General features: G+C 49.1%; 3 protein-coding genes across 4 annotated transcripts in view; 1 reads left to right on the forward strand and 2 right to left on the reverse strand.

The window, feature by feature from the left end:
* Window positions 1–1,504, reverse strand: part of LOC115281622 (keratin, type I cuticular Ha8-like) — a 3,040-nt gene extending 1,536 nt beyond the window's left edge. The window contains exons 1-3 of the mRNA XM_029927038.1: window positions 1,013–1,504; window positions 739–821; window positions 54–67 (exon numbers count right to left, since the gene is read on the reverse strand). Coding sequence (XP_029782898.1) covers window positions 54–67; window positions 739–821; window positions 1,013–1,504 — 589 coding nt within the window. The remainder of the gene's footprint in view (window positions 1–53; window positions 68–738; window positions 822–1,012) is intronic.
* Window positions 1,505–15,308: 13,804 nt separating this feature from the next.
* The window catches only part of LOC115281919 (keratin, type I cuticular Ha2-like), a 15,726-nt gene continuing 3,970 nt past the window's right edge, over window positions 15,309–27,064 (reverse strand). Inside the window, exons 1-7 of one of the 2 annotated variants that reach the window (XM_029927636.1) lie at window positions 21,490–21,957; window positions 20,738–20,820; window positions 20,407–20,563; window positions 19,071–19,232; window positions 18,863–18,988; window positions 17,704–17,924; window positions 15,309–15,615 (exon numbers count right to left, since the gene is read on the reverse strand). In XM_029927636.1, the coding sequence (XP_029783496.1) occupies window positions 15,486–15,615; window positions 17,704–17,924; window positions 18,863–18,988; window positions 19,071–19,232; window positions 20,407–20,563; window positions 20,738–20,820; window positions 21,490–21,957 (1,347 nt within the window). In that variant the 3' untranslated portion in view covers window positions 15,309–15,485. Of the gene's footprint in view, window positions 15,616–17,703; window positions 17,925–18,862; window positions 18,989–19,070; window positions 19,233–20,406; window positions 20,564–20,737; window positions 20,821–21,489; window positions 21,958–27,064 lie in introns of those variants that run through there. The other variant, XM_029927635.1, reaches the window with a different exon arrangement.
* The window catches only part of LOC115282624 (keratin, type I cuticular Ha5-like), a 6,534-nt gene continuing 1,791 nt past the window's right edge, over window positions 22,322–27,064 (forward strand). Inside the window, exons 1-2 of the mRNA XM_029928747.1 lie at window positions 22,322–22,357; window positions 24,505–24,523. Of these exons, the coding sequence (XP_029784607.1) occupies window positions 22,322–22,357; window positions 24,505–24,523 (55 nt within the window). The remainder of the gene's footprint in view (window positions 22,358–24,504; window positions 24,524–27,064) is intronic.

A 27,064-nucleotide genomic window follows, 5' to 3' on the forward strand; every position in this document is an offset into this window, starting at 1 on the left:
AAGGACAGCCCCTCTCAGCTGCCCCTGAGTTCCATTTTCTTCACCTATTGGGATCCTCATTTGCTCGCTGTGCTAGCACTGGCCTCAGAGATGAATTAGACCCACCTCCTCTATTCAATAGGCTCATGGTCTAGTAAGGTATTCATAGTAGGTATCATTTTTACCCTTGTGCATTGAATAAACTGTGGTTCCAAAAAATTAACTAGCTTGCATAAGATCATGTATCTCAGGGTCCAGTACAAGACTCACACCACTAGGTTAAGCAACATCCAGGTACCTGATCAATGATTTGTTCCCTTATTTCTTGTGTTGGGCTACTTCTCTATCTCTGACCTTTGGTAGAAATGTCTGGTACTTGAGGATCCCATAGGCAAATCTGGGCCCTGACCCACCTGAAAATGGTTCCTCTAACTTCCATATGAAATTCAGTGACTGTCCTTGCTCAGTGTATTCCTGAAATCTCCTTATTCTGCTCCTGATTAGTGAATTCAGGCAGCCTTATATTCCATTTTAGGGAAATACATGAAGGAGGAATAACTCTAGGCTATACCATACATATTTGATGGGGTTGTTTTTTTCTCATTCAACTTCTATTAGTTTTGTTTGTAATACATATTTTTAATTTGGAGAATTTAAGAAAGAAGAAACAGGCCAGTAATTCAGTCAATTAAGTATCTGGCCATTGGGACTTAAGCTACAGGAAGGGGTTACTCTGGGCCCTCTTCTAGCCCTACTTACTTGATTCTGAAGTCATCAGCAGCCAGCTTGGCATTGTCAACTTGGATTATCAGCCTGGTATTCTCAGCCTTGCTGCACAGGATCTGAGGAAAACCAGGAAGACTGTTCATACACAAAACATCGTACTCTGGGCTCCAACGCTGTGGGTAGCATCTGTACTCATTCTCAAGAGAACCCAAGAACACAAAGCCCCTTGAGCCTTCAGTGGCCTTTTGCCGTCCATGCCCTTCCACCTTCCTCAGACCCAGCATACCCCAGGCTACTTCAGACCTACCTTCTGCTGGAGCTCCTCAATCGTCCGGAAGTAGGACTGATAGTCTGGACACACAGTGGACTCATGGCATTTGCTTGACTCTCGGATCTTGGTCTCCAGCTCCGCGTTCTCCCGCTCTAGCTGGCGCACCTTCTCCAGATAGTTGGCCAGGCGGTCATTCAGGAACTGCATGGTCACCTTCTCATGGCCATTCGGGGCACCTTCCCCGTAGTTCCAACACACTCCAATGTTTCCAGGAATGTCACGGGTCCCTGGCAAGGGGCAAGCAGTTTGGCAGCTGTAGGGCACACAGAGGCTGGGTCGGCCCAGAGGGGTTGCCCCCACACGCATTCGGTTGGCATGTGCCAGGGTGGCAGACAGGCACAGGGATGCAGCCTTGGCCTCTGCCCCAGGCTGGACCCCAACATCAATGGAGGAGCCACAGACATTTGCAGCTTCGGGCATCTGGGTGCTGCCCAGACAGTGGGATGAGCTGATGTAGCAGGAGGTCATGGTGTTGGGCTGAGGTAGAACCGGAGCTTCAGAGCAGCTGGGATGGCCAAGCCACTGAATGTGACAACCCCCTTCCCTGCTAGGCCTTTTATACCCCATCCCAGGTGGGTGTTGGCTCAATGCTTTGACCTTAGTGCCTTGATTCTCTACCTCCTCTTGTACCGTCATCCTGTTACTCAGCTGTTGAGTTTACCATTAAGAGTTCCTCGCCTCGTTAAAGGAATTTGATGATTTGAGGTGCCTCCTGGCTCTTTGATATCAGGCTGCCTGTTGATGGGAAGTCAGAAACTCTTATTATTTTTCAAAGAACAAAATCCTTTTAGCCATCAGGTGTTTATACCTTGACTAGAGTTGATGTGCCCACACTGAAGGAATGACTTTTCCTGTTGGTCTAGGATAAAGCCCTATCACCACAATGGTGCTCCCTTGGGTTAAGACTAAACCAGCCTTCTCTATCCAGGGAAGAGCCTCATTCTTGCTGATAGATGTTATGAGTTTGGGTTATCAAAAAGTTCACATTTCTTCCTACTTCTCTTTGCCTTTCAAACTCACTTTGGGGGCAATATGACTTTGATAAGTCTGTTTGTTCAACATGCATCTCCTAGCACATCCTATGTGCCAGGCACTATGCCATGCACCTGACATACAGTTAGTTGAGCCTGGCATAGTTCCTGTCCATCAGAAAGCAACCCACACTTAGGTAGCCATGGATGTTTTAAATAGATTGTCTGAGAAGATCATCAGCATAAGGGTGGTCCTGAATCTTGCCTGATCTGGATCAGGAAAGATAAGCTCAATTAACCTAGAAACAAACAAAAATGAACAATAATCTTTTTGAATTCCAAGGCTGTGAGACTCAATGAACATTGGAGTTATCAGAGTCAGTATGGGGGTTTTTGTTGCCTTATTTTCATGATTCCAAAGTTCTTTACTGAGCCCTTGTATATGTGTTAGGGGATTTGTCAACAATATTGTTTAATCCTTCCTACCATCCTATAAGGTGGATATTCTTATCATAACTTTACAAAAGAAAAAAATATGACATTGAAGACCAGAGATATGAAGTCATTTTTCTAAGATCAACCCCCTTATAAAGTGGCAAAACCTGTTGTCAGTATCAGTTTCTTTTGACTCCAGAACCCATTCTTGTTCTCGTCACCTCGCCCACCCCCCAATAGAAGAATAAGTATGTCATTGCCAGAACTAATAAGGATTATAAGGTCTAGAAATTGGACAAGAAGTTGAAGTTAAGAGATAAAATAAGAATTTAACATTCTGTATTATTCTTTGTGTCTCAGAAAATGCAAATGTTGGGATACCAGAGCAACAGGGCAAAGTTTCTCAAAGGACCATGTAGAAAGACGCCCAGGAGAAATCTCCATTGCCAAAATTATTATACTACATCTCATACCCCACTACCTCTTGGTATCAGAGAACCAAAACTGCTGAGTACAAAGGTCCTTAAAGTTCTCTCTCAAAATTTGTGGCAGGAGATAGCTTGTCCCTGAGGACTGAGAAAAACTAAGTCATCAGAGTCAGTATGGGGGTTATAACTAAATCTTTGTGAAAATCAATGTTTTCCAGTGCTCTAAGCATTGAGCAAAAGCTGAATAGACATCTCTATAGGGACCAGATATGTATATATGAAACATAAGCTATTGAAGTTCTATCAAGAAGAAATACAGAAGTCCGAGGCATCTGTCCAGATTGGGTTTCCCAGAAAAGGTAACTAGTGGTCAGCTCTGTCCTAAGGGTTACTCAGAGCTCATCAATGAATAACTCTTTATAAACATCATAATTAGAAGACCTCATGAGGCCAGCCCATCTCATCCTTCAGAGGCCTCTGGGTGCAATCTGCATAGGTTACATCTTCAAACACCCCTTTGTTACTCTCCTCTGTCTCATCACATAGCGACAAGCTTCTCTATAAACCAGAGAACTAGACTTATAAAGTCATTTCTTTTGACCCGCTAAATTGACTCTATCTTTAGACTTTATTCTCTGGCTGGATTCATTCCATTAGCTAAAAACTCATGATTTCTTCCATCTCAAAATACACAGCACTCATTACTGCATAACATCACTGCTGAGCCTTTCTATGTCTGGGTGACACTCCTCTCTACTGAAGCTTCATCATGGTCCTGGCTTGGGCTTCTACTGAGTATGCTGTTTCGCATAATGACACTGATGTTGTATGTCTCTTTGTAAAGTTGCTTTGTTCCACTGATTTGCATTTTTCTCAAAGGAGGTGAGTGTGGGGTGAGGATCCTTGCCCTCACATCTAAGACTGCCTTTCTTCTCAACCCTTTAAAAAGGGTCCCTGTGGCCATTGGTAACCAAACAAGAGCCATATTCAGTGAGGACAGAGTATGGGAGATGGAAGCCTTCAGGCCTCCTTCACTTAACTGTGTGCATACAGTTCTCTCACTGTGTCTGATTTTTAAAATACCAGTCTCTAGAGGCAGGAAGCCTATTGCAGATGGGAAGGCAGAGCTGTGGTCTTGGGTTGCTATTTTCAAACATGGTGTTGTTACAGATGGATGTATCTCAACCAGTGGGAGGGAAATGTGTGGACCTGTAGACTAGCACCAGAAATTGCACCTAACCCACAGCCTACTTTTTCTATGCCATGGCTCCTGCTACAGGAAGATGCCTGGAGCATCCAAGCATTTGTGTCCTGTATGGGAACGTTGCCCATCACATAATACAGCAGATGTAAACACTGAAGACAGCTCCTGTGTGTGGAGCCTCATACTGCCATGTCTTCCAGGTGTTAGGAAATGGTGCCAAAGAAAATTGTAGGTCAAGAAACTCAGGAAGACTCTTAAGAGAAGAGTAATAAATAATAATAATAAGTAATAAATCATCTATTATTCTAGGTATGCAACTCTAGAGGCTTTGATGAATGGAAAAGGCACACTTTCATTCAAATTAGATAGGATTTTACCATCAGGTTTCTTAGATAGATACAGCTCCATAATCCACAAAGTTTATTCATTTAATCAGTGTTGATTCCCTCCTACCATGACATCCTCTAAACACTAGTAGTGCATCTATAAAAGACACAGTCCCTGCCTTAGAGTGGGGGAGACATTTGTGACAAGGCACCACAGTGGCTGACAGTGGTGGTGCCACACTCCCTCTGAGGTCTTCAGACAAGTGATCATCTTTCTTCCCACTACCCATTACCCTGCAACCCAAGAGCAGAATCTACTTTTCCTTTGCAACTGTCTATTCCATACACCAAGTGATTCCCTGTGGCATCAGCTGGGTGTCCTACAGTTCAATTTAATTCCTACGCTATCTACCTGGATTTAGCATCAGATCCCACAAGGTAAGGGCTCAGTCTCACGAGGCTGTCCTTCTTCATTCAGATACCAATTGTAAGTCCCCAGTTGTCACCTGTCCTTCTGAATGACTGGCTATAAATCATCATTCCCATGACCCCTTCTTTTGGTGTGATAATTTGCTGGGATGACTCACAGAACTCAGGGAAACATGCATGTTTACCAATTTAGTATCAAGAATATGGTAAAGGACATGATGAATAGCCTGATAAAGAGACACATAGGGCAAGATATGTGGGGAGGGGTGCAGAACTTTCATGCCCTCTCTGAATGAGCAATGCCCCCTGCACCTCCATGCATGCACCAAGCAAAAAACTCTCTGAATCCTGTACTTCAGGGATTTTTATGGAGGCATTATCACGTAGGTATCACTAACTCAGTCTCCAATCCCTCTCCCCTTCCCAGAGGATGAGGAGTGAGGTGGACAATGCCAAGATTCTAATGATAGCTTACTCTTTGTGGTGACCAGTCCCCATCCGAGAACCCATCAGGAGTGCCTTCATCGGAACAAAAGAAATGCCTCTCGCCCAGAAAATCCCAAGGGATTTAGGAACTCTATGTCAGGAACCAGGATCAAAAACCAAATATCAGAACAAAAGATGCTCCTAGTGTTAATATTACTTAGGAAACTACAGGACTTTAGGGACCCTGTGCCAGGAACTGAGGGCAGAGACCAATGTACACAGCTTTTTAGAAAATATCCAAACCTTAATTTCTGAGCCGATCTCAACCAGCTTATGTAACCTTCAAATGCATTCGCTTTCTCCTATGAAGGCTTACAATAATATTTAGACCCACGGCTACTAGTAAGAGTAAAGGCTACCAGGTGGACAGAACTCCTAACATAATGCCTAGCATAGAGTAAACACTTAATAAATATCAGTTCCCTTCCCCTGCAGGGTCTCCAACCATCACCATCACCCCCCTTTAAAAAGCCTGGGTTTTCATGGGGTGCCTGGGTGGCTCAGTTGGTTAAGCATCTGATGCTTGGTTTCAGCTCAGGTCATGATTTCACAGTTTCATGAGTTCAGGCCCCATGTTGGGCTCTGCACTGGCAGCACAGAGCCTGCTTGGGATATTCTCTCTCCCTCTCTCTCTCTCTGCCCCTCCCCCTGCTCATGCTGTCTCTGTCTTTCTCAAACTAAATAAGTAAACTTTTTTTAAAAAGTGTTAAAAATCTTAGTGTTTTCAGAACCTAAGAATCAGAATGGCTCATAAATACATGAATGTATGCTGCAGTTTGATGTAGTCTTACTTGTTTTTTTTTTATTTTGTTACTTGTGCTTTATGTATCATATCCAAGAAATCACTGCCACAACCCATTTCCCCCCACATTTTCTTCTATGAGTTTTATCAGTCTGGGTCTTATATTTGGGTCTTTAATCTACTTCAGGTTACTTTCCATGAGTGGTGTCAGATAGGGCTGAACATCCATATTTTTCCAGCACCATTTATTGAAGAGACTATCATTTTCTCACTGAGAATTCTTGGCTCCCTTGTCAAATATTATTAATTGGCTATATATACATGGGCTTAGTTCTTGATTCTCTTGATTCCATTCCATCGGTCTATGCGTCTGTTTTTGTGCCACTGCTTCTGTGTCTACAGCTCTACAGTATAGCTGGAAATCAGGAAAAGGCCTCTCTCTTTGTTCTTCTTCAGACGCCAGTACTTTCTTAAAGCTCCCCCAAGTGGTTCCAGTGTGCAGTCGGGGCTAAGAAGCAGTGACTTAGAAGAGCAAGGAAAGAGAGAATGGGAAAACCATTGTGGAATCGTGAAACCCAGCACTGCAGAGTCACACAGGTGCAGGTTTAGGCTCCACTAAGGTTTCTAAGCAACAGAGCCTTCATAGTCTCCTGTGGAAAGTGCAGGTCATGAAATTTGCCCTGACAGTTACTCAGAAAGATTCACACCCCAGAAAGCAGCATTCTGTGGCCAATGAAACTCCTTCTAATAAAGCAGTACAAGACCACTAGACCTTATCTGTAATTCTGAAATCCAAAACATTCTGAAAAACCAAGTTATCTCCTAACTCATTTGTCTTTGTACAGTGGCTATTTATCCCACTTGGCAGAAGTATCCATACACGTCATGGCAGAATCAGAAAGGTGTTTGTTCACAAGATCTTCCCCACAGTCATCAGAGGTCTGGGAGAAAGAACACCCAGCCACTGGTTGGAGGGGGCGGTGGGATGGAGGGTGACTCTAAGGAATCTACCTGCTCATACTTTTCGGGTACCTATGAAGAGTGGGTCAGGATCAGAATGTTGAATCTGGTGTGTGGTTGAAGCCTGTGAGAGTAGAGCCACTCCCCTGGGCAACATGGGGACCTGTCCAATATGTCCCTCACCTGCAGAGGAGGGGCATTCACAGAAAGGAAAGAAGCACTTCAAAGGCTCAGATCCTCCTTGGCTTAGTGTCTGGGAAGGAGCTCCTGGGACCCCAGGAACTGGGTGCGGCATCCAGCAGAGGGAAATGGGAGCTAGAAGGAGAAGGTCTCAGACAAGATCCCTTTCCTCCGGGACCCATGCATGAGGTTAGGACAGGTCTGTGTGTCCCACAAGCAGGCTGTAAGTTGGGTCTTCTAGGCTCATAACCCATAGATCCCTTTTGCTATCATCAAGGGGGAGCTGAACCCCTTCTCAACCACCCATCCTCCACTCAGCCCCAGGGAATCTGGGGTCCCTTATGCACTCTTGACCAGTATCAGAGTGACAGAATGCTCCCAAGTCCTAGCCATGGTACTTAGTGCCTGAGGACAGGTAACCCGGAAGTGAGGACACAATTATTTGGCCCCTTCCCCACCCCAGGAGAGTCTCCTTCTAGGGCTGACAAGGCAGGATTAGGGCTGTGTTTTCATTTAAGTAGGGGGTGTTTCCGGACGGACAATCTCTGCTCCCAGGGCTGCCCCTTACTAGCTGGGTGGCCCAAAGCAAGTCAGTCAGTTCTTCTGGTCCTTGGTTTCCGCACTGAAAATGCAAGCTCTGGAACAGACCATGGGCTTGAACTCTTGAGCACCACCCAAGTAAGAATTACATTGCACATTTTGCAACCACACATGTGCAAGACACACATACATATTATTTTCTATTCTGTTCTCTCTCACTCTCACTCTCACTCTCTCTCGCCCTCTCTCAAGCTGATCAAAATCCACTAAAATGATTTCACAGACCTTCAGTGGATCACAGTCATAGTTTAAAATACACCGCAACCAGTGCGCTGTACAATACACTATAACTCGGTGACGTAACCTGACAACAGTAGACACATTCAATAGGTACCTTCATTTATTAATTTATTCTTTTCATTTATTGGGCAGGAACCAGAAAAGAGATGTAGCTCATTAAGCGCTACAGAAGAAACATGGCCCCACTAAGAGAACTTGAACATCAAAACACGGGCGGACGTCGTGGAAAGCCGCAGGGGTGCCCCACCTCAGAAAGGAGGCATCTGTAAGGTGGGTATTGGCCATGGGGGAGTCTCTGGCTTCCTGTGTCTCTCATGTGTGCCGTCGGGAAGGTCCCAACTGCCCTGTGAACAGGATGTGCTGCTACCCTGGCAACCTCGGGCACACAGGGTGGGCTCAAGGAGGAGGTACTGCACGGGGCTTGTGGGGTGCAGATCACAGGACACCCTTGTGCGTCACCTGAGGGAGCGGCATGTGGATTGAAGGCATTCTGCAATCCAGATGCACAGAGACAGTCCATCCTCAAGCCCAGCTGCTAAGAAAAGACAGACTTGGCCGGAGTCTCTGTCCTCCTGCCTTACTAGCTTGGGCCCCGGGGCAAATTATGTTCTCTGGGCCCATATCTTCCTCTACAATAACAAGGACAGTAACGTTAACTGCATAGCCTTGTATTAAGTCTCAGGGGAAATAACGCTGAAATCCATAGGAAGAGAGGAAACAGGGCTCATCAGAGAGGACGGGTCTTCTGTTCACACTTAGGTGATCTTACCACACACAACACTCCAAATATGTCCCTGCCACATGAGTTCTTTTGCTGCCATCATTCTCTGAGCTTCAGTTTCCTCAATTACAAAATGTGGCTCAGTCCATTGAGTGGCCGACTTCACCTCAGGTCATGATCTCATGGTTCGTGAGTTCCAGCCCTGAATCAGGCTCTGTGCTGACAACTCAGAGCCTGGAGCCTGCTTCAGATTCTGTGTCTCCTCTCTCTGCCCTTCTCCTACTCACGCTCTGTCTCTCTGTCTCTTAAAAATAAATAAACATTAAAAAATTACAAAATGGGACCCCTAGACCCCCACATACTCCCTTAGCTATGGCACAAAATTGACTAAGCCTGACAGAGATCAGGGGAGTCCAGCCAAATTTTTTTAATTAAAAAGAAGTGGCATATCTTTAAAAAAAAATTAAGGTAGGCCTTATCATGTCGTATGGATTCAATGAAGGAAGACAAAGTGCCCAGTGCATCAGAAACATTCCAGCCACAGATTTTCCTCCTTCTCCCTCACCCTGCTCATGGCCCAAGGCCACTGGCTAAAAGGAAAGAACCAAAATTAAGGGCCAGGCATGAGAGCAGTTGGACACCCTGAGGAAGCAAAAAGCCAAGTGTCTGCTAGGACAGGAGGGCACCCATGGCCAAGAAGGAAGGAGCTCAAGTGCCCTGGGCAGGTGTGTGACGTAGGATTGTCACAACCCAAGCATCAGCATCCTGGAGACGCGACCAACACTGGCCCACCTCAGCCTCACCTGCAGCCCTTGCTTTCCAGAAGGTTCCAGCATGTGGTGATCTCACCCTCTAGCTGGGCCTCGATGGCCAGCAGCACCTGATACTTCCGGTTCTGCCACTCCAGGTCAGCCCGGACTTTGGCCAGCTGGGCCTCCATGCTGCTGATCAGTAGATAGACCATCGCTGGTTCCACTGGTAACCAGACCCCATCCTATCCTGCAAAACCGCCATCAGGCGGTCAGTCTCCATGAGTAGCTCCCCACCTCAAATAAGAGATGGCTAACTGCACTCCTTGTCAGTGCCTTCTGCTGCAAAGATATGTTTCATGTCATCTCTTTGGAGAAGTTAAGTCCTGTTCCCTGAGTGACCATCTGGCATCTCCCTGGAGCGGCACAACCTTGAAAACACAACAGCCATCTGGAAGAGGTAGAGGTCACTAAGCACAGGGGATGAGAGCCCGGAGCCCCAGAGAGACAGGACAGTAGAACATACGGGTGCCAACGTGTTGAAACTAAAGGAAACTTAAAGTGACTTCAACTCTTTCCCGCTTCAGCCAGAGGGGCTGTGAGCTCCTTGGGGACACAGAGCAAGTCAGCCACAGGGTCCAGAATGCGGCCCAGGGCTCCTGACTCCAGCACATTCTCTTCCTTCTACACCAAACCTTTCCTACTGAAAGGCCAAACAGTAAATATTTTATGCTTTGCCAGCCATACAGGCTGTTTGCACTACAATTGTTCCACCCCACCATGGGGGCACCGGGCAGACCTAGATGCTGTGGCCATGGTCCAGTACAAGTTTATTCACCGAAACAGACAGCAGCTGGGTGCGCTGGGAGCTGCAGCTGGCTCACCCCGCTCTGCACGACACAACGAATGAGGCCTAAAAACTGGCTCCCTCACAGCACGTGGGGAGACCATTAGCCTGCGCCGGAGCCAGAGCGCTGGGGCAGAGGAAGGGCATTGCCCAGATGGACTGCCGAAGTGGACACTGAACCTCAGATACTGGACCCTCCCCTGCACCAAGGCATTTAGACTGAGACCGGCAGTCAGTCCAGATGCTCTGTGTGTGTGTGTGTGTGTGTGTGTGTGTGTGTGTGTTTATTTTATTTTTGAGAGACAGAGAGAGAGAGACAGAGTGAGCAGGGAAGGGACAGAGAGAGAGGGAAACACAGAATCTGAAGCAGGCTCCAGGCTCTGAGCTGTAGGCATGGAGCCAGACGTGGAGCTCGAACCCACGAACCATGAGATCATGACCTGAGCTGAAGTTAGACACCCAACTGACTGAGCCACTGAGGCGCCCCCAGATGTTCTTTAACCTCAGAGAAAAGCAAAGCTGCCCGGGTAGGGGTGGGTGGGGAGGGGGCTGCTGTGATGGCGTTGCTACTGCTGCTACTCCTGTTCTTTCCGAAACTTGGGTGTCAGATGGCTCCTGAAAGTGACTCAGCTGCCAGAGTCACGGGGGGAGTCAGAACATGACGGGACTCGTGTGCCAGCCAAAGCAGATTTTCTTTAATCGGCATTAACTGAGCACTTATAATGTGCCGGATATCACGACAGACAGTTCAGACACATTCTGCCCCACTGACTTGGTGAAGGAGGTAGAATTGCCCCCCTTTCCAAAGGGGAAGGAGCCCTCAGGGCACAGAGGTCAGGAGACCTGCAGAAATCACACGGCGTGTGGTGGCAGAACTGGGATTCGGGCACAGGATTTCTGATGCTGAACTCACTGATGGTTTCTGTTACTGCAAGAAGCTCATCCATGTAATTTGGTTACTTATTTAGGGCTAAGGGAGAAGGACTCTTTGGAAATAAATTTACCTTGACCAGTTGTTCCAAAGGATAGGATGCAAATGATCTTAGGAAATTTTCTCTTTAGCAAAATTGAGATCATCGTACTTATGGGCTAAAATTTACGAAACACGGGAAGAGAATTGTTTTATTGTTAATGACCTTCCCAGTTACCACCCGGCATAACCTTTTTTTATCATACCAGAGAAGTCTTCCCAATGTAAAAGGACAGGTACCAATCAGTGTAATTCAGTCCACAAACTGTCCCGGAGACGCTCCCAGTCACTGTGTCCGATTCTCTCTGGAAGCTTCCTGGAACCCAGCTCTGCCAGGTGGGCCCTCACTCCCACGCCCACGAGGAGGCCTTGCCCCAGGACAGTGAGACGCAGACCCAAGGCGGCCCACCAGTCTCCTCAATTGCCTCAGGGAAAATCTCATTTATGAACTGCACATCCTCTTTCCTTTCCAGTCCCCACTCAGGGAGGATCCTGCTACCTGTGGGAGTTTCTCCCAAACATTAAATACAACAGAGGTTTTATTACTTTACCTTGGTCCTGCCTAAGATTTCCTATAAACTGGAGTTAATTAAATCCAAAAGCTTTGATAGGAGGACAGACTTCCTCTGAGGATCCCCATACGTGTAGCACTGGGTCCACTTTCCAGGAGGTCCCGGTGCTGATGGGCAGAAATGTTTTCCAGCATCTACACCCATGGCTCTGCATCCCTCACAAAGTGGAAATGGACCAGGAGGACAACTGTCAACCTCTCTAGCTTGGAAGTATCATCCCGACACAGAGGTGGCCGTCCGTGGCCAGCAGAGGGGACAGCCCCCGCTGGGCCTGAACCTTGGGGCTTGGTATCCTATAAAAAGCTTTAATAGGCATTTCAGGGGGTGCCTGGGTGGCTCAGTCGGTTAAGTGTTCGACTTTGGCTCAGGTCATGGTCTCATGGTTCATGGGTTCGAGCCCTACATCGGGCTCTGTGCTGACAGCTAGCTCAGAGCCTGGAGCCTGTCTTCAAATTCTTTGTCTCCCTCTCTCTCTGACCTCCCCTGCTGGCTCTCTCTCTTTCTATCTCTCTCTCTCTCTCTCTCTCTCTCTCTCTCTCTCTCAAAAATAAATTTTTAAAAAAACATTAAAAAAAATTTAATAGACATTTCAGTTGTCAGACAGGTCTTGGTAAGTCAGATGACACACAGGGTGAAAACAGGGACCAGATTGGATTGGACAGTGTGCTCTGAGGGAAAAGGAGCCCACACAGGTCCCCAAAGGGCCCAGGTGGCCTGAACTCCTTCCTGGTCTACAGTCCCTGTGTCATTGCTCCTAGCCACAGCCTGAGGTCTGTGATCTTACTGAGTCAGATGATCCAAGGACAAGGAGATTCTGAGTTTGGTGGTTTCCAGTTATTTTTTTTTAACTGGGGACTATAGTCCCGGGAAGGAATTTTGGTATCTCAGAGAAAAGGTCTCTGTTCTTAGGGACAGGAAAGAAGGCAAAAGGAAAAGTATTTATTAGCCTGAAATAAAAATAAACCTTAGTGCTTGGAGAGAACACAAAGGGTTCAGGGAGACCCGCTAGGCTCAGTGTCACTTACTTTGATCCCCGCCTGCTGGCTGTGTGTCTGTGAGCGCATCTTTCCAACTCTCTGGGCCTTAGACTCCCCATCCATAAATGGGAGAGGCTGGGCCGCATCATCTGGAAGTCTCCTTATGATTCTGACAGTAGGATAGTGCTGTCGAATAGAACTTTCTGGAATAACGGAAATATTCTACATCTGCACTCTGGTATAGAATCCCTAGCCACATGTACGTACTGAGCACCTGAAATGTGGCTAGTGACATTGAGGACCTGAATCTTTCCATTTTATTTCATTAAAAATTCAATAGCTACATGCAGTTTGTCGCTACCATATTGGACAGGATGGAACAGGTCTAGGCTTCTAGAACCACAGATCTGGTTCTGCTGTCTATTGTGTTTATCAAGCTAAGCGCATTCTAGACAAATTTGCACAGGGACTGAAATGAGGAGGGATTGCCGGGTTGTGCGCAGTTCTGAGAATATCCAGATGGCCAGAAGCCGCTCTCCCTTGGCGTTCCGGCTCACCAGGATGCTACCCCCACCCCCCCACTCAGGAGCCACAGCTGGCTAAGCAGTGTGTTTGTGTCTCCAGTCAGGCTCACGGCCCTGCCTGCCAACCCTGCGTGCAGGATCCTGTCCCGGGAGCCCCAGAGCCCCAGGCGCCTCCAGGAGTCAATCCACTTCTCGCCGTTTCTTGGCAAGTCCAGAGGGCAGACTTGAATAGAAACATCACCTCAGCTCATTAAGGAAGAACAGCGTGTTTGGAGGCTGAGGTTCAGAAAGGGGTACAAGATTCCTGCTTCTGGCCCTTTCCTCTCAATCCGCCATGGCCAGTCTTGCCAAGTCGGGTCCTCGGCAGAGCTTCTCAGACTCAGCCCTTAGTTCTTCCCTCCCACTGTCACACCTTGAGCTGGGGCCCCATTGGCTTCTTCCACATACTAGCTATCAGCTCTGTCCCTGCCCCTCGACCATCCTTTTTACACTCCTCAGTGAAACTTTCTACAAGGCCACTCCGTCCATGCCATCCTTGGGCGCAGAACCTGCAGCTGCCCTACCACTGCCTTCAGGTTGGAGTCTAGGCTCTTTGTGGAATACCCAAGGCCTCCCGATGGTCTGACACCTTCCTACCACATGAGCTTCCGTCCCACCAGCCATCCACAGGGACCCGCCACTCCAGCCAGCAAGGCCACTCAAGACCTCTGGAGCAGGACCTTGGCTTCCATGCAGGCCCCAGCACCTCTACCTCTCTTTTGCTCGGTAGACATTTGGGCCCATCTCCAAGGTCACCAGCCACAGGAAGCCTTCCCTGCTCACCCCAGGCTGGTACTTTCTCCCAGCCTTTATCCATGTGTGCTTTTTCTAAGTAGCAATTTGCCATGTAGCAGAGTGCTTCCAGTGGACACAGCTGGACCTGCGTTCAAACCTTGGTCCTGGCACGTAACTTCAGGCAACTGACTAACCTGTTCTGCACTCCTAGGTTTTCAGTGTCTAAAATGGACATGATGCTGGCTGTGAAAGCCGCAAAGGCTGGTCTATACAGTGCGCTCCGCACAGTACCACGCGCATCGTATGTGCTCGGTAAGTGCTAGTCATGGTTATTACCATTTACACACACTGGGCCCCAGCTCTGTCGCCAATTATAGGCATCTGGACAGTGGGGATCACTCGCATTTTTTTGTAGCCCCTGCTTAGAGCTGTAGTTTGCAAATCTGAGGACTCAGAATACAACTTGCTTGTTTATCCCTGGGGCCTAACAGCCTGTACTGAGTCCTGGGTCCACTGCTTACTAGTTGTATGATCTTGGGCAAGTTTCTTAACCTCTCTGGCTCTCAGTGTCCTCATTTACAAAGGAGAGAAAATAATGGTACCTTTTTTCACACGTTTTTGAAAGATTTAAATGGGGCACTAACGAAGTGTCTTGGGGACAAGGGTAATAAGCAGGCCATTAGTGAAGACTTTTTGAATGAATGAATGAACGATCCCATTGTAATAGCTATAATGAGGTGGAGAGGTGGGGTCATAACAGTATTCTTCTCAATTACAGTAGTTTGGCCTAGGTTTCTGGTATTAATTATCTCCCTCTTCTCTTTATTCTTTTATTACTTGGCTCTGAACCAATTGCCTGGCTTTAAGTGGCTTATGGCATGCGGGCCTTACTAGTGAATGCCTCCCAAGCCTCTGTGGAAACAGACGAGGCCCAAAAATAAATGCAGAATTTGGCCATTTTCCCCTTGAGCCCAACTGAGTAGAACTGGCTGGTGAATACAGCTGCAAAGCGACAAATAAAGAGAGATGCAGGGGCCACTGAAGGGGGCTTTATTTGCCGGTTTGCTAGGAGCACATGCTCCTGAAGCCGCACAGACAACCAGAAACATCAGCCAAGAGAGCGATTTAGCCATGGAAGTGAGAGGCAGTTTTCCGAGTCGCCCGGGGCTGATCAGAGCCTGTAGCACCCAGCCCACCTCCCAGCTGGAGGGCTTCCTTGCTGGCCACCGAACTGGAGGGTCAGACGCCGCCGCCTGAGGAGGCTCCAGCCTCCCAGCTCCAGTCTGTCCAGGATCCACCGACACTAAGGGACTTTCAGTAGCGGACCTGAGGACAGGGCGCGGAAGGCACGCAGACGGTGCGCGGCACGCAGACGGTGCGGGCTGCGCTGGGGGAAGGCGCACAAGGGGGACAGGAGGGTGCGGAGCACGGGTTACAGGGCAACCTGCGGAAGACAGGGACATGGGGCAGGATTTGAGAAAAGCTTAAGTCAGTAACAAGTGCGGTGGTTCCGCCCCCCAGATGCCTCACAAACTCAGCCACTGCTCACCTTCTCCACGCGGCTTCCCTAGTCCCACTTCCGTCATCTTTGCCTGTGTGACCTAACTGGTCTCCGCGGCCCCACCCTTGCCCCTCCAATCACTGTCAGCTTCATGGTCAGAGCGATCTTCTACAGACACAAATATGACACTCATTCGGTGGCTCCCATTTGGGCCGGGACGGGGATCAGCCTCCTTCAACCCAACTGTCACATCCTCCTTGAAGCCCTCCATGATCTCTCTACATCAAACCCCCCCAAAGGTACCATGTGCCTCCCCCCCGAGTGATGTGTGATTGTCCTGTTTCAGTCTGTCTCCCCATAAAGAGTGAGGTCAGCAGCCGTGTATGAAAGCGCACCGGCCTGAAGCAAGCACTTAATAAGAATGTGTTGAATAAGATGAACTCAGTAATTAAAACAGAGGGAATACATGGCTAAAGGAGACAGGATGATCTCAGAGACCAACAGGTGTGGGCTCAAAACCAGAAACAACAGCCTGGACAGTGGATGGGAGCCAAATAGCCCAGAAACTGGACAGGCAGCCTGGGGATCATCCAGACTGAAATATATTTTGTTTGGCCAGCACTGTATTCTTTTTTAATTCGTTGAAAATATTTAAAAATCAGAAGAAGTTAACATTTAAAAGACATCCAGATTCCCAACTTCTCTTGAACAATCAAAAGATCCAACAATACTGAATGTGCCTCTCACACAGTAGAAACAGCCCTCATCGGAGGCAGTACCCTCACCAGACTAGACATGGCTCTCTGGTTCCCCCGAGTCCCACTGTGACTCGTGACACCCATGTGCATTAGCACCCTGATCCTTGAAAAGCATTTGAGTTTGCAACTCTTGCCCCAGAGGGTGAGACTGAATGACAGAGAAGCAAAGCTGAATGCAGAATAAGAAACCACCTACAGGGAGCGACAGGGTGGCTCAGTTGGTTGAGTTCGACTTCAGCTCAGGATCTCACGTTCATGGGTTTGAACCCCCTGTCGGGCTCTCTGCTGACAGCTCAGAGCCTGGAGTCTGCTTCAGATTTTGTGTCTCCCTCTCTCTCTGCCCCTCCTCTGCTCATGCCCTGTCTCTCTGTCCCTCTGTCACGGTCACTGTCTCTGTCTCTCTCTCTCTCTCAACTAAATAAAACATTAAAAAATTTTAAGAAAGAAAGAAAAGAAACTGTCTACAACAGTAATCATCGCAGCAGGTGTCCACAGGCCCCGAGGTGTCCTTCATCCAGGTGACCACCAGACCCTGCTGAGTGCCTGCTCCACCCAGATTCTGACCCTTCCCACTGCTTAAATGGCAGGACCTCCTGCATGGTTTCCCTGTCTGGACCCTCCTCTGTCTACTCCATCCTTCCTGCAACCTCCTGTGCCATCTTCCTGAAGAGCAGCTTTGAGCTTTCACCAACTCACTTGAGAAACATGTATTAAATATGTACTATGTGCCAAGGGCAAGAGATAAAAATAATTTCTACTGTCTGAATTCTAGGTGATTACCATCTCATTGGGAAGATAGGCCGTTAAGCAAATTCTATCAGGTCCTCCCCCCACCCAGACATGGCCTTTATGGTTCCCCAGTGACCTTTCCTGCCTTCCTTGCCACCATAGCCCAATCTGGTTAAGCTCTCAAACACAGAAAAACCTTTCCCCCAAGTATGATCCCCAGCTGCCTGTCTGTCTCCCTAACCAGATGGAAACAGCCTGAGAGCGGATGCCCTGTCATCATCTAGTCTCTGCATCCCCGGTGGCGCCCGGTGCATGGGAAGCCCTTGGAGGGAGTTTGTTGACTTGGGAAGGAGCACAGTGGCCTCCACTGGGCCAGGTTTGGGATGGCAGCATGAACACCTGCCTGTCTTTCTTTGCCTCATATCAACCTCCTAATTGCTTCTTAATCACTAGAGGGCTCTATCTCATGGGTAAGCCCAGTTACTTCCTGTACCCCTCTCCAAACCTTGCACCCATGTGCACAGCCTCGGCTGGGCCCACTCACTTGCAATCCTCGCTCTCCAGCAGGCCCCGGTACGTGTTGATCTCACACTCCAGCCTGGCCTTGACATCCAGCAGCACCTTGTACTCCTGGTTCTGCCGCTCCAGGTCACAGCGGATGTCGGCCAGCTGGGCCTCCACGTTGGTGATCATGCACTGCATCTGGGCCAGCTGGGAGCTGTAGCGCGCCTCGGTCTCCACCAGGGTGTTTTCCAGAGAGTCCCTCTAAGGCAAAAGGAAAGAAAAAATAGCTGAGGAGCAGACCTATTCTGGTTCAGAAAGAACCAAGAAGAGCCAAGTCTGTTTTGGGGTTGGGAATGACCCACTCCCTACCGAAGTCACTGTAGGAACTGAAGCTCAGAAAGGTCGAACGACTTGTTCAAGCTTAAGCAGCTAGTAGGTAGCAGACTAGAATTTGAACCCAAGTCCATATGGCCTTAAATCCCTTATTCCTTCTTCAGCCTCAGTCTGGCTTCAGACTTTGGATCTGAGGTTCACCAGACTCCTCCCCTACAGCATTTTCTAGACCTGTGGTTCAGCCCTGGTTGTACTTTTTTTTTAATGTTTCATTTATTTTTGAGAGAGAGACAGACAGACAGAGTGAGCAGGGGAGGGTCAGAGAGAGAGGGAGACACAGAATCTGAAGCAGGCTCCAGGCTCTGAGCTAGCTGTCAGCACAGAGCCCAAAGCGGGGCTCAAAACCATGAACCATGAAATCATGACCTGAGCCGAAGTGGGACACCTAACCAATGGAGCTCCCTGGGCACCCCAGCCCTGGTTGTACTTTAAAGTCACATGAGTGCCTTTAAAAAAACCCTTGTACCCAGTCCCCACCTCCAGAGATGCTGATTTCACTCATCCAGAGAGGAACTGAGCATGGGGTGATTTTAAAACTCGAGTAGGAGGCATGGGTTTAGAAGTATAGATCAAGCAGAGACCAAGCCTTCCCGGGGAGTTGTGTTAGACAGGGTCCACCTAACCCATGTCCAATTTGAGACAAGCCCCTTTGATCTCTGTGCTGGGTCTCGGGAGAAACCTCAAGCTAGGAGAGGTCATCTGGGCAAGCGTCCATGGGGGTGAATCTGGGTCTCCTCCCCCTGCCTGGATGCCCCCACCTAAGCACATTGCCACCCGGGATCCAGAGACCGCCCAGCAGCACCCACCAGGCTGTGCTGGGCCTGCAGCTCGATCTCCAGTGTGTTGACCGTTCGTCTCAGGTCGATGATGTCTGACTGGTAGCTCTGAAGCTGCTCGGAGCTCGTGGCCACCTGCTGGTTGAGCTCCTCCATCTGCAAGGGGGGAGACAGGAGAAGGGCAGGAGTGCCTTCTCGGGGACCCTGAGGAGGACCAGCCCACCTGTGAGAGGCCCACCTGCATGTTGAACCATTCCTCCACGTCCCTGAGGTTGGTCTCCACCACCGTCTCATACTGACACCGCATCTCCTGCAGCATCCTGTTCAGGTCCACAGGTGGTGCAGCGTCGACCTCAATATTAAGGCGGTCCCCCAGCTGGCACCGCAGGGCACTGACTTCCTGAAAAGGTACAAGTGTGAGGTCACGTGATCCCACTCGCCACCTCAGGGAGACACAATGATGGAACGAAAGATGCTAAGATGTCCGTGGAGGAGGGGCCCTTGGAGGATTGCCGTCGGCTCTGCAGCAGCCCTGTGGTCTTCCACAGGGTCTATCTGCTCTCCTTGGGCTAAAATGGGAAACCCCTGTATTCATCTGGGAGGGAGGACAGCAGGAGCCCGGCGGTGCTTGGTTCAAGGCCTGAGTGAGAGAGCAGGCGCCTCTCCAGGTTTGGCTGCCAAAGAGAAAGTTGTCTGGAGGCTGCCAGAGTGGGCGATAATGCCTCATTAGTGGCCTCTTGGTGTGGTTCCCAGTTCTCTGATTTAAGCAGGATGAGTCAGGTACCTTGGGGCACCCAGTGAGTACGTGGTGACTGATTTGTTTCTTTGCATTTTAGCCTAAGAAAACCCAGCCAGGATTCAGAGGCACTTGCTCTTTCAAATCCCAGCTCAAGAGGTTGAGAGTCAAGTCAGAGAAGGGGCAGGGGGCACCAGAGCTCCGGTGGCCTTTGCGGCACCCAGGTGCCCAGGGTGGAGGAATCTCCCTTCGCAGACCTGCTGGAGATGCGGGGAAAGTCAGAAAATAAAGGGTTGAGCTGTGGATTTTGGATTCAGTATATTATATGCAGACAAGAGTAAGTAAGAAGGGCAGGATGGGGACAGAAAAAAAAGCACTGCAGTTGACTCTCCCTTGGAAGAGATGCAGGTCAGCTGCAGCGGCAGAGCAGAGAGGGACAGGCCTTTCCATGTGGGTTCCGGAACACAACCCCCTCTGGCCCTCAGGCACCACTCTGCCTCCAGAAAGTGGCTCTCGTGAGAAAAGCACACACAGCCACCATAAGCATCTGTTAGTCACCTGAGACCAAGAAACGTGGAGGAGAAGGTGGCTCGCATTTCTGGTCAGGGACCGAGCGACAGGTGTCTCACACACATGACCTCACTGAATGCTTGCAGTAGCCCCATGTCAAAGCGCTGCTCTGTGTTACAGATGAGGAGGCTCAGAAGGGTTCTGTGAATTGTGCAACTCACAGAAACAGCACACAGCAAGCCTGGGAATTTCACCCCGAGTCTATCCAGCCCAAAACCTCAAGTGCTTCCCGCTCTGGGGGCCACGTCAGCTTGACTTCAGGGCTCACCTCCTCGTGGTTCTTCTTGAGGCACAGCAGCTCCTCCTTCAGGGACTCCACCTGGGCCTCCAGGTCGGCCTTGCACAGCGTCAGCTCGTCCAGGATCCTGCGCAGGCCGTTGGTGTCAGCCTCCACCAGCTGCCGCATAGCCAGCTCTGTCTCGTACCTGCCCAGGGACAGCGTCAGCAACTGAGGGCTGAAACTGACTGCAACACTCAGGGAAGACCCAGAGCTGCTGGCGCTTTTCCAGCCCTCTCTGAAACTAGTGGAGAGCTGCCCCCAAAGAGGTGTGGGGAGTGGGGGAGAGGGGGCACCCCCACGGTCCCCGGACCAGACTCACTTGGTCCTAAAGTCATCCGCAGCCAGCTTGGCATTATCAATATGCACGACCATCCTGGCGTTCTCTGCCTTGGTGCACAGAACCTGGGGGCCAAGGCACAAGAGGGGGTTCGTTCAGGATAAGAAGGAAAAAGAGACCAAAGGAGAAGCCAGTAGCCAATGGCACTCAGCAGCCTGGTGGCCATCCCTGCAGAAGCCCCTTTCCCTGGAACTCTGGGGGATATTGGTGTACTTCTGGTTCTCAGAGAACATGGGGTTTGTTTTTTAAGCGCCTAGGTCTTCCTAAATCCAAACACCCTGCTTTGGTTGCAGTGAACAATGTGGAAGGAGAGAATGTTGTCAAGACTAAAGTCATTCCTGGGACAGGTAGATCCTTAACAAACGCTACCATTTACTGAAAACTCGCCATGCACCAGGTCATGTTAAACACTTCACCTGCAGCAACTCATGGACTCCTCTTGACAGACCCCTTAGGTAAGAACCATTACTGCAACCAGGTTACAGATGGGGACACTGAGGCTTGGGGAAGGGAAAATCCCCCCCCTAAAGCCATGCAGTGGTAGAACTGAGTCTAGATCCTAGATCTCTTTCCAAGATAAGGGCTCTAGCTGAACACTCAAATTATGAGACAATCCTATGCCCTAGGGAAATCTCTTTCTCCTGAATGAGGCTTAATAATCTAAAGAGATTCAAATCTGGAAAACCAGCCCTTCTGGTTGCCTTCCCGGTGAGTCCATTCACTGCTGTCCTCACCTTCTGCTGGAGCTCCTCGATGGTCCTGAAATAAGACTGGTAGTCAGGACACATGGTGGGCACTGGAGATTGGCAGGCCTCTTGGATCTTGCCCTCCAGCTCCGCGTTCTCCCGCTCCAGCTGGCGCACCTTCTCCAGGTAGCTGGCCAGGCGGTCATTCAGGAACTGCATGGTCTCCTTCTCGTTGCCGTTGAAGGTCCCTTCAGAGTACCAGCTGCTGGTGCCCATGGAGCTGGAGATACCACTGGCTGGCCGGCAGCTGCTGGGCCAGCAGGAGCTGGATAGGTAGGTCTTGGAGAGGCAGCTGGCTGGCCGGTAGGTGGTCGGCGTGCAGACAGAAGGCACGCATGTCATGGGCTGGCAGATGTAACCCAGACACAGCTCAGGCCGACAGCTCATGCTGCTGGAGCAGACAGAGGGGGGCCGCAGACAGCTCTTGATGGAAATTGGTGCGCAGCTGGACGTCATGTCGGGGAGGTCCCTTCGCAGGCACAGCTACCTGGATTGCCAATGTCTACAGACCCCATCCTGCTCGGGCCTTTTTATACCCCTGGAATGAGGGGGTTCATGCTAGAAAGTCACCATGGGGTGGTGTTGATGTTTATACACAGCCCCAGAGGAAGCTGCTAATTAATTTATAATTTGGTTTCCAATAATGAGTTCCTTTCCCCATAAAAGAGGCCAAGCCAGTCATTTGGCTAGAGCAGGACTCTGGGCTTCTATCATTGATCACCAGGGGAGAGCTTCAGGACACATCTTCAAAGGACCAGCTCTGTGCCTGGGCCCTCATTACCAGGGCAGGGCTGCCAAGACACCACAGCACCTGGCCCCCATGCCGCCAGCGGCCACTGCGCCCCCGCTGGCTCAGGCCCTGAGAAAGGCCACAGTTCTGTGGGGCAGCCACTCTTCCTTTTAATGAAAGCATTCCCTGGGGGAAGAGGCCTGCCCCTTAAGGAGGAAATGCGTGGGTTCCAGAAGCTTCCCCGATACTGGCAGTGCTTTAAACTCAAGGAACTGGGGGACAGAAGCTCAGAGGCTTCTAAACCTGCACCATCTCCCAACCTAAGAGCAGAAGTGATATCAGGGAGGAGAGAACAAACTCAAGACACAGAAAGCAAGCTAAGAATCAGGGGCATCTTTTCAGCCGGATGCTGCTAAGAAAGACCTGAGGATCCCACTCTTGGGAGAAGAGATTGGTATCAGGAACACCCCGATGGGGCAGACGCTCTATCTTGACCATCTCTGGATCCTCCCTTTATTCATCACTGGCCCAGAGATGTCCAGAGTTCGATGACTGTCATTTGAAAGGACAGGGGTGGACAGGCTGGAACAGGCTGTCTTTTCACTTTCTGCAGTGCCAGGACCTCAGAGACGGGACGCAGCGTGAATCCTCTCCTTTGAGAAGTGGCACCTGCAGCCCTGGCATGACCTGAACCAGGGGACTGGTGCAGGTGGCTCCAATTAGAGGAGGCTTGTGCATTCCTTAGGGAAGCTATGGGCAAGACCAGCACTTTTCTGTCCTGTGTGCAATACCCGTGGCCTCACACACTTCATGTTTAATCTGTGGGTGTTATATGACCACTATATATTCATTAATCTTCTCAATATAATACTGGGGTGTAAGTACTTGTCCTTTTCTTTCACATATTTCTGAAAGTGTTGGTCAAAGGGCAGGGAAGGGAAAATGCCTGGCAGCCTGTTCCCCAAAAATCTGTTGCTTAAGAGAACTCAAGATAGAGATGCTACATAGGGCTGGTGACCTGGCTACAATATGCACATATAAATAGGCAAGAACGGCTTCAGTCTATGGAAGGAATGCAAGAAACAAGGTTGACCATGTTTTTGGGGTTTTTTTGTTGTTTTTTTTTTTTAATTTTTGAGAGACAGAGAGAGACAGTGTGCGCAGGGGAGGGTCAGAGAGAGAGAGAGAGAGATACAGAATCTGAAGCAGGCTCCAGGCTCTGAGCTATCAGCACAGAGACCGACGCAGGACTCGAACCCAAGAACCATGAAATAGTGACCTGAGCCAAAGTCAGATGCTCAACCGACTGAGCCACCCAGGCACCCCGACCATGTTGTCTTAAAAGGTCTTCAGATAAAAAGAAGAATTCTTGAGAATTAAAAAAAAAAAAAAAACAATAGAGATGCTACCTTCTAGTTTGCTGTGTGACCTTGGGGAAATTGCTTTGCCTCTCTTGGTTTCCATTTCCTCATGCAAATTGAAAGGGTTCAATTAAATCATCTCTTAGTTTGAATTCCTGCACCAACCATAAATTCCAGTTCCTTTGTCTGGATGAACTATTTAGGGAGTAGCATCAGATGGGAGGAGGTACAATGGCAATACCAACCAAATGGAATGAGACACGCTGGGCCAGCCTCCAACATCATAACCCACATTTATCGAATCTATACAAGCACCAGGCACTGGTGCCCACTTAATCCTCACCCCAAAAAAACTAAAATAATTATTATTGTAATAAAGTATACCAGGGATTCTCAACACATGGCCTCCAGACCAGCAGCACCAGGGTCTCTCAGGAACATGTTAGAAACGCAATTCCTGGGGGCACCTGGATGGTTTAGTCATTTGGGCCTCTGACTCGATTTCAGCTCAGGTCATGATCTTACAGTTCATGGTTTGAGCCCCACACTGGGCTCTGCACTGACTGTGGAAGCCTGCTTGGGATTCTCTCTTTCTCTTCGTCTCTCTCAAAATAAATAAACTTTAAAAAAAAAGCCAGTTTGCAAACCGGCCGTACGCGCAGCACTTTCTATCAGCTTTTTAGTATCATGTCTTCAAATATAAGCAGAAGGATCACCAGACGTTTGAGAGAAGCGTCCAGCATCGCAAACAGAGACAAAACAAAACAAGCCAACAAATTGGTGAAGAGGACAGTGGGGGAACATGAAACAAGGCAGAATTTATGACAACCTATTAACATATATGTGCATGCGTGTATGCTTTTTAATAACCTTGAGGATGAGAACTGCAATCTTGAAACAATGTTATGAAAGAGGAACAGAGAACAAAAAAGCCTAACTCTTTGAAATTAGAGCTATGGTAACTGAAATTTAAAATTCAGTGCAGGGAGAAGCACTGGGTGTTATATGGAAACCAATTTGATAATAAACTATTATATAAAAAAACAAAAAAATAATAAAATAAATAAAACAAAATTCAGTGCAGATGTTTGAAATTAAAGGAGAGAAAAAAGCCAGAGCTGAGGAATAGTCAAAAAGTACTGTTCAGGGGCACCTGGGTGGCTCAGTCAGTTAAGCGTCCGGCTTCAGCTCAGGTCATGATCTCACAGTTCATGGGTTCGAGCCCTGCGTTGGGCTCTGTGCTGACAGCTAGCTCAGAGCCTGGAGCCTGTTTCCGGTTCTGTGTCTCCCTCTCTCTCTGACCCTCCCCTGCTCACACTGTCTTTTGCTCTCTCAAAAATAAATAAAAACATTAAAAAAATTTTTTTTAATTACAGTTCAGAGATCGGCTACTGCTCAGGGTGACGACAGAGCTGCCCTGAGCTCCCTGAACTTCCAGCTGCCTTGCCCTCAACGCCGGCTGCACCCTGGAATCACTTGGAGGGCTTTCTAATACCCCAACACCAGGCCATCTCCCAGACCAACTAAGTCAGGATTGCTGGAGGTCAGACCACACATCCATATGCCCCCCAAGTCATTCCAATGCATGGCCAAGGTTGAGAATCTCCCACCTAATGGAACAGCATTATATTCAAAGTTGAAGTAAATAATAATAAGTAAATAATAATAAGTGACAAGGCTACGCAGGATCTGTCTCTCTCCATCTTGGAGGGGAATTAAGGTGGGTTTGGAAGGGGTTCGTACCACAAGGAATGTCCTAAGGAAGAAGTGTGGCTGATGGAAAATGGAGTTACTTGAAGCCCATGCACTCAAGAGAGCACCCATGCATTGCTTGCTGATGGTGGCTCCCCTACACCCAACTTCCCCTACCCCCGCCAAGTCAGAAAAAATACTAAGTCGTGGAACTGCCTCTCTACCTTGGCTGCTAGGCGTGGCTGCTTGGAAGGAAAGCTCAGAAGTGAAACTCCAGGCAAGGAAAATATAGACGCCCGCCCTCAGAGCAATCCTGGCGTCCAGCTAGGATAGACAGTCAACACCATGAGCCAGACATATGCTCGGCGAAGCCGGACAGACCTTATATATAATACAGTAAATGTCATGCCCTCTGTTTTTTTACTGATGAGGAAATTGAGTCTCGGCAAGGGGCCACCCCGTGCTAATGCTCCCACCGGCAGTAAGTGGTGGGGTCAGGATCTGAACCCCAGGTCAATCCAACTTCATGTTCAGAGCCCATCTTCATCATCGCTTCTCAGCCTTTTGGCTAAGATCAAGTGGAGCCCGTCTTCATCACACTAAAGCCAAGGCCTCTTTATTGGACCTCCTCCTGCCACTAAGGCAGGGAGCAGGTGCCCTTCCTTTCCCATCGTAAGGTCTCCTTCTGAAGAGGGTCAGTCCTGCTCCTGACACCTGACACTGTCCGGTCCAGGGAGGCGCTTAGTAAAGGTTTGTTGAATAAACTGAATGATCATGAGACCATCAGCCTTTCGGGGGGCTGAGCCTCAACAAGAGCAGCCAAGGTATCCCAAGAAGGCCAACGCAGAAGTGGTGCAGGATGCCAGGAGTCAGGGGGCTGAGAGAAACCAAAGCCCCAGGCCCTCCGGTACAGGGCGTTAGAAAGCAGACGGCTCTAAGGACGCCTGGGTGGCTCAGTCGGTTGGGCATCCAACTTCATCCAGCTCACAGTTTGTGAGTTCAAGCCCCACGTTGGGCTCTGTGCTGACAGCTCATAGCCTGGAGCCTGCTTCAGATTCTCTGTCTCCCTCTCTCTCTGCCCCTTCCCCACTCATGCTCTGTATCTCTCTCTCTCTGAAATAAATATTTTTTTTAAATTTTTTTAAAAAGAAAGGGGACAACTCTAAAGTAGAATCAGGGTGATTTTATACTAGGCCCCCTTAAGGGGCGAGGGTCTCAGGCCCACCTCGGTCAGTGTCTTCCCCCAATCAGTTCTCCACCTCGTGTGCTGTTCCAACTCTCTAAACATCCCCAGCATTTCATAGTGATGCTCTTGGCAACTCATGAAGAGCAGGGGCTGTCTGGAGAAACTGGCCTTCCTTTCAACCTGAGAAAGTTTTACCTTCATCTCTCTTTCCCTTGGGATCCTTGGAGCTCAGTATTTTCCTGGTCTGTTGGAGGAGGACAGTCTGGACATAAATGAGAGCCTGTGGGCCAAGACGCTGGGAGAGCCCACAGCCAGGCAGAAATGCTCAAAGGTGATGCGGGTGCCAAAGGCACACAGTGCGTGATAAGTCTCTCATGGACAAGAATCTCTAAATCGTGGGTGGAAGGCACAATGGCGGGCTCACTCTCCCATCTCCTGCTTTTGATGGGGTGGGGGGTTTTAGGGTGCTTGCTGGACTGGGGGGCTGTGGGAAAGTTCTGCCGTGGAAGAAAGAAACAAAAGTCCCCTAGGTGTAGGATTTCCATATTGCTGCTCTTATGAGAACCCCAGGCATGAAATGAAAAGCAGCCCAAG

The sequence above is a fragment of the Suricata suricatta genome, chromosome 17 (genome assembly GCF_006229205.1).
Source record: "Suricata suricatta isolate VVHF042 chromosome 17, meerkat_22Aug2017_6uvM2_HiC, whole genome shotgun sequence".
NCBI classification, from domain to species: domain Eukaryota; kingdom Metazoa; phylum Chordata; class Mammalia; order Carnivora; family Herpestidae; genus Suricata; species Suricata suricatta.